The sequence below is a fragment of the Rhinichthys klamathensis genome, unplaced genomic scaffold (assembly GCF_029890125.1).
Source record: "Rhinichthys klamathensis goyatoka isolate OS25496 unplaced genomic scaffold, OSU_Roscu_1.1 h1tg000059l_1, whole genome shotgun sequence".
Lineage (NCBI taxonomy): Eukaryota > Metazoa > Chordata > Actinopteri > Cypriniformes > Leuciscidae > Rhinichthys > Rhinichthys klamathensis.
Genome location: NW_026606604.1, coordinates 8276906 through 8291508, shown reverse-complemented (window position 1 = coordinate 8291508; position 14603 = coordinate 8276906). Strand labels below are relative to the sequence as shown.

Sequence of the window (14603 nt, the reverse complement as noted above, 5' to 3'; positions counted from 1 at the left end):
CACTCTCTCAGCTTTCACCAATGCAAACACGATGATGTAAATACAGTAAGAGCTTCGTTGTGCAGTAACGTGCGTCATTGATTTCATAACGAGTTTGGCAAGTGTCCAGATAAACTCGCGCTGTGTGGAAAGATTGTTCTTTGATCGCTTTCTGTATATAATTTGTTCACAATTTAAATACGATTATTTTCATCCTACTAAAAGAAACGATGTGAAGCTGATATTTTAGTCACTGGCTTGACTTACTGATGCATAAACAATATTGAACGATTTTGAGAGAAAGATTACCTGTCTGAACTTGAACAATTACACATCAGAAAGTGTTGCTTGGTAGCTCGATCCGAGGCCAGCTCTGTATTGGCCCAAGTTGAGGAAACAGTCGGTGAAATGTTTGGAAATTTCCAGAGAAAATAAAATTAACCCATTGTTTCTTCAGAGGCTCAGATGAAGGAACTAAAAAATACTTTTGTGTTCATGTGTACATCCACACTGAGCACTGCCATGCTTCGGCTGCGCAGTTCCGCCTGGCATTGAGGGCTGGGCTGGCATATGCAAATATTTGGAGGCGTACATATTAATGATCCCGACTATTGCGTCACAGTCGGTATTGTGTGGAGAACCGACCGTTTTTCAGGGGTGTTTTTCATAAACGTGAATTAAATGAGAACGCGAAAACAGTCCAGTTTGAGATTCACTCTATGTCATGTTTATGCACTGAACTCTTGTTATTTGACTATACCAAGGTAAATTCAATTTTGAATTATAGGTCGCCTTTAATAAAAAATTATGGAAAATACAGTTTCGTGACCTGTAAGAAATATTCATGGTGGTAAATTTTCTCAATTCACCATCATTGACAGGAGTGGCAAAGGGTAATTATGGCCCATATGCCCTTAAACTTTGACAGTTTACCATGTATCATATATGTATCAACAAAACAGTACTATGGATTTCTTTAAAAAAAATTAATATAAAGTAATTCCAATGTTATAAGAACAAAAACAGAAAATGTTGTGATGTATAACCTAACATGGTTGTGATGTATAACCAACCATTCGAAATTCATTAAGATTTTTTTTTATTAAAAAACTAATAATTTTATTTAGCAAGGATGCATAAAATTGATCAAAAGTGACAAAATATATATATTTTAAATAAATGTTCTGTTCTTTTGAATTTCCTGTTCATCAAATAATCCTGAAAATAATTTCAATAATACGGATAATAATAATAAATGTTTCTTGAGCAGCAAATCAGCATTGCAATGATTTCTGAAGGATCATGTGACACTGAAGACTGGAGTAATGATGCTGAAAATTCAGCTTTGCAACACAAGAATAAATTACATTTTAAAATGTATTCACATATAAAACAGTTATTTTGAATTGTAATATTATTTCACAATATTACTGTTTTTACTTGATCAAATAAATGCAGCCTTGGTGAGAATCAAGGGCGTAGGTTTAGGGGGGGACGCTAGGTACTAGTCCCAATCAATATTTTGAGATGACAAATTTGTCCCCACCAATATTTAGCAAGCTCCTTTGAACTGCTATTTTGATATTTGCGCTGCTATTTGGATCGATTCCAACGGCCAGGACGACGACAGTACAAGATACGCCGTAATTTGATTGGCAGCGGGGTATCTGACAGGCAGGCTACACGCGCGGGCCGGGACTACTTTTTGTGCTTGCACTCACTGGCTAGGGGATGGGATGGGATGGGATGTCCCCACCAAAGCTGAGACCAAACCTACGCCTATGGTGAGAATAAGCGATTCTTTCAAAAACATTAAAAAAAATCTTATTGACCCCAAACCTTTGAATGGTAGTGTTCTTATAGCATGTAACTTGGAATTGGAAGTGATAAAACTGTTAACTGATCGACATAAAAGCAGAAGTCAATGGTAGAAGATCTCTTTTAAAGAAAAAATAATAATTGGGTGGTTAAATGTTAGAATGAACATTGACGCCATCATTGAATATTCTCTGACTGGGTGGGCCAAACAGCAACAGATCAGTAAACTTCTGCTCAGATAATCAACAACAGTCATGCTGGACTGGATATTTGGACTGCAAGTCCAGCCATGGAACATGATGCAAAGATGGCTAGAAAAACCTCGACCTGACTGGATTCATAGCCTAGGGGTTGCAGTCTAGGCCAGAGTCAATGAGAACAGGAGAGCTGTGGACGCAGGGTGACGCAGTCCAACGATGGAGACAACAGGCTTTTGTTTGACATTATCCTGCTGTAGAACAGAAGATATTACAGTTCACAGCTCATGTCTCTAGAGAGGCAAACTGAGACGTCTTGAGTAGCAAGACTGATGAACTGATTTCACTTCTGATCTTCAATGACATGTTTGTTTAAGGGCAGAATTTAAAAACAAAAAACTGGGGAAGAAGGGAGAAAAAGACATGAGACCATTCTTACAGTGGGCAAAAATCAGATGACACAACTATGTTAGTGTGGAGATGCATCAATAAACATCAGTCCACACTGTGCGTATCATGCCCAGTAACTGTTCCACTCTCTGGATCACTTTTAACAATCTCTCCACACACAAAAAAATACATACATTGGCCCCCAATACCACAACAAATGATTTACGCTATTTTCTTCTGAATATCTTTAAAACAAGATATATTTACTACAGAAACAAGTACAGAAATAAGTGCAGTTGGGTCCCACTAAGAAGGCTGTAAGGAAAGGAGAGTGTTTGTGGTTTAGCTGACCTTAAGTTAAGAGTCAGACAGCTGAACAGGGAAGTGCAGTGGCCTCTGGATCAAGGCTGTTAGGTTATACATCACAGTCAGGAGGAAGTTCAAATGAGGACAGTGGCTTTGGTGAGGCAGGGTGGTCATGGGTTGTTAGGCGGTCAAGTTTGGTCCGCAAGGAGTCATCCAAAGGGAAAACCGATTAGGGGTTTCCTGCTCTGCATGCTCCCCGAACTGGGACGCTGTGTCCATCATGTTCACGTGTGAACTATAGTCATTCCCACACCTGTTAGCCGTGTTCACGTGTTGTGCTGCTATCCAAGGTGCTGAACAGTGTGCAATGAAAGTGTAAAAGAGAATGACGACACACCACGCCATCACGTCCAAACACACACACAAAAACACATGAGACACTCTAGAGCCTCACCTGAGCTTTAAAGTTCCCCTATTATGATTTTAAAGGATCCTAACTCTGTTTTGGAGGTCTCCTGCAATAGGTTTACGTGCATCCAAGCAAGGTAAAAAAACTTTATTTTTTACTATATTTTTCAAATTATACAGTACATTGCAGCATCACCTCTTTTTTCAGTGTCTGAAACGGTTCGTTAAAGATTAAGTCTCTCTAAACCTCTCCTTTTCCTTTCCAATGATGACCATAGGTTGGGATTATGCAAATTTGTAACAAACCTACGTAGGTTCAACCAGGAAGAAAAACAGGAATAACTACAACTCGTTTCATGCAGTTCAGAATCTGTTCTTTCTTTCGTGAGACAATAACTCCATTTATCATGCACTTTGATCTTTGAAACTTAGTTTGCAGACCTTTTACATTCACAAACAGCTATATCACTCAGTATATAAAAGGTAATACTAATTTCTGAAAAAGCATAAAAGCATACCTTGATCTGTAAAATAAACTAAACATGACAGCAAAATGTTTTAAAGAGTTTCCTCACACCACACAAATATCAAATATCAAATTTAGCACAATTTAGTATGGTTAATTACTAATAAATAAATATATTAAAACTATTTTGTTAAATAACATGAAAATTTTTATAATATTAATAATACTATTATATCAAACTAATATAAAATATAATAATAATAATAAAAGTGTTTAAAGCAGCACTAGGTTACTTTTCAACCTTCATAATATATTTCCAAGTCTCTTGTGATGGTACATCGACTTACAATAGGTTGAATGACACGTCTGCCATAGCCTGACGGGGTCTGTAGTGTTTTTAATCGTACTTTTAAACTTCGGGTTTCGGGTAGTAACCGGCGAACAAAGAGAACTACAAAATTCAACTGCTTTACGGCATATACGTCACTTCCACCACCACCCCCACTTCCTTAAAATCGGACGTGCGAGCCAAATGTTATAGTCATGGCCGAAGTAGCACAGAAAAACAAGAAAGCAAAGGTTTTATCGGAGCAAAGCAAAAAGAGAAAAAGAGAAAGTGATTGCGTTAAAGGCAGAACGAGGATCAACATTGAGCCAGCGTTTTCTTGCTGGCGTGAGCTGAAGGAGGAAGAGGGGTGCCCGACCGATGCGGACTTGGCAAAAAAAAATAAAATCAAATGAAAGCCTGTGTCTAAACGGCGTGCACAAGTTTGGTAGGGGCTACATTCTTGCAAGTAAATATATAAGATGTACAAAATCATATTTTAGGATACCTAACATGTCTGTGATATTTGTTTATTTGTCTTGCCTCAAGCTATAATGCAAATCGATTTGTAAAATTTGCAGATTCATTTATGGTAGCTTGATATTATAATATTGACGATATATGGTTATCATCAACCACTCAAACATTGCATTGAAGTATCATATAGATTCAGTAAAACGGTAACCAATAGGCTACTATAATGACGCTGGCTTGTAAACGTGATCATCGCGATCATTTGTCGTTAGAAAAAAAATAAAACCCATGAAATTATATTCATATGACATGCTGAAATATATGCCACTGTACCTGGGATGAAGACATTTCACACGCGACGCAAGCAGAACACCTGCATGTGACCTCCTCCTACAGTGTTCAGGGCTATCATGGTTGTCAACAATTGCACGTGCATGTAGGATGACAGAGTTTACGACAGTAGTAGAGGTCTAGAGGACAATACTGTTTCCCAACTGTAGGGGGACCCCACCCCGAGAGCAAAAGTAACCTGGTGTTACTTTAAAAAAAAAAGATGAAACCACACCTTCCTAATTAGAAATTTCCAACCCATCAGAGCGGGAACCGATTAGGAGTAGAGTCTCATGCTTTAAAAAAAAACTTTTTTAACTCTAACTTGAGACAATAAAGAACAACGCTTTAAGCAACGGCCAAAAATGTCTGTACAATTAATCATTAATCTGCCACAACGTATGAATTATCTTCATTTGGCAAATACTGGCGAGCCGTTACTTATGATCACTATTTTATTTTAATCAGCATGTACTTAATTCAGTTTGATCTGTAAGCAATTGACATGCCTAGTGTATTTATTCACAAAAAAACTTGTTTTATGCCAAGCGACAATGTTGATGATGCCTGTTGGATGAAATACAGCATTTCTTGATGAAGTTGGTTCAAGAATAGCCACCCCTCTGCCATCTGAAATGATCAGGGCTCTCGCACATCCATCAGCTGTCGGCTGCACACTCAGATAAGAGCCAATCAATCTCCTCTCCCACACACCTGTCTTCCTCTCTAATCACGTCTCGTTCCATAGGTCTCTCTCTCCGTCTGATAAAGAACAGCCATGATATGATAGCCCAACCCTCACCCGAGTCCGATAAACTGTGAGCGCTGATACATACACATACAACCAGGTTTCATTCTGCAAAGAACAAAACCCCGGCGCAGTCACATTGGTTCTCTAACTAATAGTTATGCAAGTCATTTGTTCTTAGTTGTTGAAATGTAATAATTTCACATTTCTAAGACCACTAGGTTCAAATCTGGCCTGCGGTGTGCCCTGTTCTTTATTATATTGCACTACATTATAAATACATAAATATTATTGTATTAGATATTTTAGGGGTCACACACACACACGAGTTAGATACTAGAGTATGAACTAATCTATGAACCATGATTTTTGTGTTTAAGTGTTCGCACGTTTTGCACAAAAGCCCATTCAAAGATGTGGTCTAGCGTGGAATGATCTCACTTAGAAGTGTCTTGAAAGAAAACAGATTTACTTTGTACTTAAAAGCTGAAGCCTTTCATTAAAAAGGAAGATCCAAATGAAGACGTATAATTGGAGGGAGGATAGGAATAATGGGATGCAGCCACAGAAGAGGAGATTACAGCAACTAAATAAAGATTTCAGCCATGATAGCTGATCTCCGCCCAATATCTCAATGCAACCACAGCACACCATATGCCTGCTTGTCAGCTCCAGGACAGGAACTGAGATTGAACAGCCTACCAGATTTTGTGTTCAATTCAGATTCATTCTCGTGCATATACGAGAGACTGCATACAAAGTCTTTTCATGTGTACTACAGCTCAAGTTGAGTGAAATCAGACATGCAAACACAATTTGAGGCACTCCTGCAATGACACACACATAAACATATGCACCTAAATGAATATCTGGGTTTCGATATTTCCCAAATGAAGTGTAAAAGCAGCCGTCCTGGTAATTAAAGTCAGCTGTGTGGGGTAATGGTAGCAGCTTGTATTTTTCTCTAATCATATTCGAGTGCCCTCCATCCATAAACACATTTATTTAGGGGCAAACATGTTAAGTATCGTACTAAGTGAGGAAAACCATTATGCCATCCAGGTGCTAAGCATCAGTCAACAGAACAAAACTAAACTAAAGCGTGTTAGAGGCTGCTGTGATTCATTGTGTCAGAACATATTCAATCAAGACACCCACTTACCTTGATTAGCAGGGAATGTTTTTAGCTGAATGCTGTCGACCAGGTGGTTGATGGAGAGCTTTGGCCAGTGAAGGTACAGCTGGCAACCCTGGATCAAAGACATTTTAACATGATGGTCCTGTGCCAGGATGTCCTACAAATAACAATAGAGTACATTGTCTCATTAAAGCTGTTTACACCTGGTATTAAGATTTTGGTCGTTCGCTTCGAATCACAAGTAGATGAGGGAGACCCATTTACACCTGGTGTTTAAATCCGTCTTTTTTGTCCACTTTCAACCACTGTTGCGATTTCTCAGAGGTAAGTGTCTATGGGCAGGTTAATGTATGGGCTTTTTCAGATCTGCTGATCTAATGCACGAAGTAAGCTCACGCAATTCACATATGAACGTGACCGGAGACGACGAGAAAAAATACGGAGAGCAGAAGCGTTCGTTTCTGCTCTGACAGCCGCAGGACCACGCCGAACACTGTGAGTGTGTGCTAGAAATCAGGAATGGTGAGAGAACATTGTGTGCTTGGTACGTTTTTCGACTTCAAACCAAACTGGGCCTTCATCCGACAAAGTTTAAATCCCGTCTGGCTAGAGTAGACGAAGAGTAGGGTGTCTTTTGTGGCTTTCGAACACATTCGACCACATGAACGTTTACACTACGAAAGCAATTTTTTGGTCGAATGCGTTTTTGACCACCTCTGGAAGTGGTCAAAAGTGGACAAGTCAAAACGTTTTAGACCCTGTTTTTCACCTGTATTCAGCGTCGTCCACTTGTGATCCGATCGACCGAAACGCATCTTAATACCAGGTGTAAACAGGGCCATTGATGGTACAATTTTAGAAAACATACAGTAGCTAGGGATGTACAATATATCTGTCCCATATCGGTTATTGGCCGGTATTAGAGATTTTTTTAATTTACTGGTATTGGATAATACCTGTAATTGGATATTTAATTGTGCATGCCCATTTGCCCTATTTTTACATAATATTTTTTACATTTTTTACAAAACAATAATGTGAAATGTAATCTTTATTTCTCAGCAATAACATATCAAAAACACATAGCTAATGTAAAATATCAGTACATCCCTAGCTTATAGTTATCAAAGGACATTAGTCTTTTGTGTTATATGAGGTATCCCGCTGCAGCACCTTTTTTACTTTCTCGTATCCAGAGCGAGATATTTTGAGAATCTCGCAGGTCTCGAGTGTCAGGACACACTGGATGTTGGCATCTCCATCTATAGCATTTACAGGTTCACAGGATCCAAAAGAACCTCCCGCTGCAATCTAGAACAAATCCAGTACACTGTATGAAAAGCTTTACAAAATATTGTTCAAGAGGACAGAACTCAGGGACATTATTTACTTAATTGACCCTGCACCAATTTAGATACTGTTTCTAGATTCGACAAGCTTCACTACTGGATGCAATATTTATATTCTTCTGTGGGATGGAACAAACTGCCACATTACAATGAATGATTTCTGCTAGTTTTCTTTAAAGAAATTGTTGAATTACGCACTTAACTACTGTACACATAACTATTCCACAATATTCTTAATTAAGGTAGGCCAATTGCGAACAACTGTGACCACTATGTTAGAAATTAACGTTAACTGAAATTATATTAATTTACCAAGTCAATCCAAAGGAATCACACTTTTCCAGTAAAGGGATGTTTTTTGTCCAGCTGATGAATGATAATAACATTGACAGCCAATCAAAATTCATCCAATTTGAAAGTGTGCACTGTAAAATCATAACTGCAGCACGCTAAACAAAGTTTTCATCCGTTGGTGTGGATGTTAATATAGTTATCATTATAGTTTTTATTCTTGGTGTGAACAGACCTTAACTGTACAGCCGTGGCCAAAAGTACTGGTAGTGACATCAATTTTGTGTTTCGCAAAGTTTTCTGCTTCGGTTGTTGTGGTGTTGATTCACATTGTTTCTAGATTATTCTGCAGAGTGATCAGATGCATTTTAAAAATAGCAAAAAGCTTCATTGGCCACAAAAAATCCCAATTTTCCAACCCAAATCATATCATGATTGGATGATGAGGAAAGTGATTGGATTATAAGAGCAGACCGACTGCTATAAAAGGAGAGAAGACGTGCTTCCAATCATTGTGCTCTTGTTAGCAATGGTTACTTCCAAAGAAAGATGTTCAGCCATAATCACTTTGCATCTTACACGCTAGGAAATTGCAGCAAAGAATATTGCACCTGAAAGAACCATTTGCCGGATAATCAAGAACTTCAAGGAGAGAGGTTCAACTGCAGTGAAGGAGGCTTCAGGACATCCCAGAGTGTCCAGCAAGCATCAGGACTGTCTCCTGAGGAGTCGGCTAAGGAATCGTGTCACAACCAGGTGTGTGTGAGTGCATCTGCACACACAGTGAGGCCAAGATTTTAGGACAACAGCCCGGTGTCAAGAAGGGCAGCAATGAAGCCACTTCTCTCCAAGAAAATCAAGGACAGACTGAAATTCAGCAGGAAGTACAAGGATTGGACTGCAGAAGACTGGTACAAAGTTGTTTTCTCTGATGAAGCCCCCTTCCAACTTTTTGGGACATTTGAAAAATCGATTGTCCAGAGGAGAAAAGGTGGACGCTATTAGTCCTGTGTCGTGCCAACGGTGAAGCATCCTGAGACCATCCATGTGTGGGGTTGCTTTTAATCCAAGTCAGTGGGCTCTCTCACAATTCTGCCCTCTGCCAGGAATAAAGAATGGTATCAAAACGTCCTGCAAGAGCGACTTCTCAGATCTATTCAGGATCAATTTGGTGATGATCCGTGCATTTTCCAGCATGATGGAACACCATGTCACAAGGCAAGAGTGATAATGAAGTAGCTCAGAGATCATTACATTGATATTTTGGATCTGTGGCCAGGCAAATCCCCAGATCTTAATCAGATATTTTGTGGACCAAACCTGTGGACAATCCTCAAAAGGCGAGTGGACAACCAGAAGTCCACAAATTATGACCAACTCTAAGAACTAATTAGGGGAAGAATGGATCGCCATCAGTCAGGATTTTGCCCAGAATCTGATATCCAGTATTCCAGAGCAAATTGTAGAGGTTATGAAGAAGGGTCAACACTGTAAATATTGACTTTTTGCATATCTTGAATGTTTTTGCCAATAAAAGCATATCAACCTATGAAATCCTTATCATTGTTTTCCAGTATACACTACAAACGTGAAAAATAATCTACGAATACGGAAGCAGCAAACTTCGCAAAACACAAAATTGATGTCACTGCCAATACTTTTGGCCACGGCTGTAATTAGAAAAAAAGCAAAAGAATGTCAGAGAATATGGTAGTCAGCAACAATTGCCAAGGTAGGCATGGTAATGTTTTTAAGGTTAGGTAAAGGGCCAGTTTAAACTTAACAACTGATAGCCAAGTAGTGTAATTTTCTACCGTAGAGGCTGCCTGATCCTCTTTAATGGTTTCATGCCTGAACGGTTTCACTGAGCCCTTCAGAATGAGGAAAAATCCATTATGTCCGAAAACTGTAATCAGAAAGAAAGAAGGGAGAGATAAATAGGGAAGAAGACAACATACTCAATTTGAAAACTCTCCACTCAACAGTTACGGTTCAGCTGTTTTGGGTCGAAACACTTTACGCCATTATTCAGGTGGGCAAGAGGCTGACTGAATCTTATCACTGTATCTGTTATGTGCAGAAATAATGTACATGTAGAATAAGATTCCACAAACTACAATGATTCAGAACGGTAAATGTAAAAATGGATGCTGGCTGATGGGTTCTAAAAGTCTAAAAGTCATTCAACTTTGTGAAATAAACCCAAACAACTGCATTTAAATGAGCAATTCTCTCTGTTGCTGTTGCAGTGAATTTCAAATTTAGGGGCCATTTATACGCCACAGTTTTCAACTAAAAGAGAAAACTTTTTATGCGTCTTGGCCGATCATTTATAAGACAATGGCGTTTTGTGGGCCTGAAAACGCAAACTTTTGAAAACGATACATTATCATCTCTGTGCAAACTATAAAAACACAAAATTCTTTTGAGGAATATATATACAGACACTATGGAATGAGCAGTTTTCATATCCTTTCAATCGTCTATCTATATTTTAAGACAAATAAATTTACACCTTTACACAAAGATCTGAATTAGATGAAAACCTGCTCTCTGAAAGCAAACCCTCAATATACACTAAGAAAAACAGACATCTCTCACTCCTCACACGCAAACTTTTCAGCCTGGCGCAGACGGCTATCAACAGCAAATCACAGTGTTTATGCTCTGTAATCATCTGCAGCTAAAACTTGCATCCATAACGAACCCCTTCCCCCCTCCATCTGTGACATTCAACACGCCACAGCCATTACCACCACTCCAGACGAATCAATAAAGAAATCTCCATCTCCAAAACACCAGACGTTTGCAAAATGGTAACTATCAGAATGGAGGCACGAATTCATACTTGCGTCAAATTGTCTTTTCTTTATGTTTTTGCTTAGTGGCCCTGAAAGAACATGTGGCTGTTATTGAGCACAGGTTAGCAGACGAATGGACACATCGATAGAAAATCAAGCACGCGGGGCTGGGCTCTCAACGTTTTAGAAACGCATCCAAACACTTGACAATATTCAAAGGCAAGACTGAAAGATGATGTCGATGAAAGATGTGTTCGATTTGTCTTGATAGATCATGTTGCATGAGACCACTGATATATAATATATAAAACTAACAGTTTTGAAAGAGAGAATCTTCTTTGGAGAGTGATTTCAAAGCCAAATGTTTTGCAAGGCTCTGCATCCGAAGAAGCCAGTGTGGTAATACTGTTTATGAAGCCTATATATATCATGGATAAACTGTTCTTAATCTAAAAAACCTGCTGAGCTAGAAAAAGGAAAACTTCTAAAGATGCACAATTCATTTATAAAATGAGTGTGGTAAATTTCCCATCTGCCATTGTACAAAAGCACAAATGGTGGATGAAAATGATAGATTAAATCATCTCCAGATGAGAATAAGTCAATCCCTGTCAAACAGCCATGTGATATTCTACACTCTTAAAGCATTTGTTCATGTGTTATACCAAGTCTTATGGGTTATTATTTTAAAATACATACTAAGCAATAACTACTTAAATTTTAAATGGTTTTTCAGACAAAGCTATTGTATGAGTTCAGAAAACTCTGAATATAGTGCAATCAAATTAACCCCTTTTGTGATAACTTTTTGGTGCTCTTTTGTCCTTCTATTATACTTGAAAATAATGGCCAGGATATTCCTTAAAAAATTCTTACAAATCTTTATTTTGTAAATAAAGTAATTTGAATTAACAATATGTTGGTGAGTAAATGATGATGAATGTTCATTTTGAGTACCACCATCGCTTTCAGAGTGTATGCACTTTAAGAGTGTGAGTGTGACTGTGTGTGTGCGTGTGTGTGTGTGTCTGGTGTGTGTGTGTGTATACTGTATCTCACTGATCTGTCCGCGGTCCCAGGTCTCAACGGTGGTGACGGTACTAATCTGTTTCAGCTCCTGCGAGCCCAGCTGCGAGGTCAGACTGTGGATTCCCTTCAGTAGTTTATAAATGACATGATGCTCTGACTGGGATCTCTCACTGGGGCTGCAAAACACACAAAGAATAACAAATTCATTTTTCAGGAGAATAAACACCAAACTCTATTCAATGGGCGTTCACACCAGTGTTGGGGAAGCTACTCTAAAACTATTACTCATTTTTTAAAGCAATTAAGCCACAGACAAACTACCTTTTTGAAACTTTCTATTCGATTTATTTGATAACTTATTTTTGCAATCAGGGCAACATTTCTCTGGCACAGAAGTAATTATGTCATGTTGTTACGTCACGTCACATCACGTCACGTCACACAATATGTGACGGCCTGCATACCTGTCTTTGCTATCTTTGTGTTTCAGTGGGGTGGGCCTGCAATCCTGAGGGTGGATGGAGGACACCTGTGTTTGGAGTCTTTCTTCCTGATAAAAGTTTCCTGCCTTCCTATTGAGAGAGAGAGAGAGGGGTTCTCTCTCCTGCGTGTTTTTTCCTTTATGTTTTTGCCAGCATTTTGTGTTTAATTGTGGTTTTGTTTGGTAAATAAATTGGTTATCTTTTGATTAAATTCTTGCATCGCACTTTTTTGTCTTAACCTCTGAGCTGGGTTATGACATGTGGTATCATGTATACGAGATACGATACATGATATGATGTTATGTTTTGTTATATGTTATGAACTGTCTAGTAGTAAAAATATAAAAACTAAATGAATATAAATGAAACTATACACTCTAACTAGTTGACTAGTTAGTTGACCATAATAGCTGACTAGTTATATGAGCTTCACTGTCTAGTCATTATGCTCAACTGATTCATCTCGACACACTTGAGCACTGCAGACTACTAGCAACAGCTACTAATGACCAAAAGAACAACGATTTAGCGAACTGCAGCTATTAAATCACACATTCAGTGTCCATTAAAGACATTCTTTAAAAGATAAACCGACTCAAAATCTAGTCTCATCTGCATTAAAAGTAAGTGTGTCCTAGACAAACCCCTGCAACCCAAACAAAAAACTCCTTAATCTTGTACACCCTTTCTGTCCTACAGGCACCGACTCAGATAATGAAACCTGAACACTTGCTATTAAGAAAACCCTCTGCATCATGTTATTATGTTTAAAGCTAATTCTTAAGGGAAAACTAGTGTCTTAGAGTGTGATGATGATGGTTTTAGCGTGGTGTCTAGTTCCATGAGCATCGAAGAGATAAAATCTCAAGCGCAATATAGCCGGGGAGGAGTTTAGCCATCAAGACCACACAGCTGCCAGCATGAGTGAGTTATCACAATGCCGATAGACTGTGCGCGCACGAGTTTGCTTATGCTGGATGAAGGTCAAATCCACCAATCAATCCTTTATGAGCGCTTGCGTGTGCTTGTGTGTTCAGTAAATCAGTGTCAGTCTCAGAGCCGGCTTCGGCCTTGTATTGGAATATTCCATCTCTAAAGTATGATTGACATCCACCAGCCTTTCCCTGCCAATAACAAGAAAAAATTCCTGTTATTGCACTTTCTGAAATATTGCACTTTCTGAAATCTTGAAATATTGTACAAAATATTTAACTATCTAAGTGTATATGTGTGTGTATGCGTGTGTGTTTACACCCTCGCTCTAAACATTGGCACATGATTGATTTCATCATTGTGAGGTGCAGAGTGCTGGACCGACCATAGTATGATTGTGGCCAAGCTCAATCTGAAAGTGTGTTCCCCTTTGCGGCTGCAAAAGCCCAACAAAGAGGCTAAATTGTAACCGCTTGGGAAACATGGGAGCAAAAAGTGAGTTTCGATGTACGAAACTTAGGGAGTCGGAAACTTGTCTGAGCTCAGAAAACACCATGGAACAGCAGTGGAACTATATTAACTCTGTGCTCTACGATGCAGGAGCCAAATCCATCGGCTATAAGAGCAAGAACCACCAAGACTGGTTTGACGATAACTCAGACACCATCCACAACCTGCCTAAGGATATGCGAAAAGCACACCGGGCAACTTTAGACAACCCTTCATCCATTAAGACTAGCATTGGCAGGCAGCGAGGAGGAAAGTGCAAAAGGAAATACGGGCCATACAGAATGAGTGGTGGACTGAAAAGGCACATGAAATCCAATCCTTTGCCGATAAAAATGACATGCATAATTTTTATAATGCTGTCAAAACCATCTACGGTCCAACAAATCGCTGCGTCACTTCGCTGAAAACAGCTGATGGTCAAACACTTCTGAAGGACCAGAATAGTATCCTATTGAGGTGGGCTGACCATTTTGTCACCCTGCTTAATCAAGACTGTGATGCAGACCCCACCATCCTGGACGAATTGCCTGAACTTCCTCCCATCCACAATCTCAGTCTACCACCAAACTTCCAGGAGGTTCTATCATATGTCCGTTCCCTTAAGAACAACAAGTCCCCTGGTGCTGATA

The 14603-nt window shown here is 39.1% G+C and overlaps 1 protein-coding gene across 1 annotated transcript in view; it reads right to left on the bottom strand.

The window, feature by feature from the left end:
* Positions 1-14603, bottom strand: part of cnbd1 (cyclic nucleotide binding domain containing 1) — a 48683-nt gene that overhangs the window by 9427 nt on the left and 24653 nt on the right. The window contains exons 5-8 of the mRNA XM_056249246.1: positions 12080-12225; positions 10034-10125; positions 7753-7890; positions 6604-6736 (exon numbers count right to left, since the gene is read on the bottom strand). Coding sequence (XP_056105221.1) covers positions 6604-6736; positions 7753-7890; positions 10034-10125; positions 12080-12225 — 509 coding nt within the window. The remainder of the gene's footprint in view (positions 1-6603; positions 6737-7752; positions 7891-10033; positions 10126-12079; positions 12226-14603) is intronic.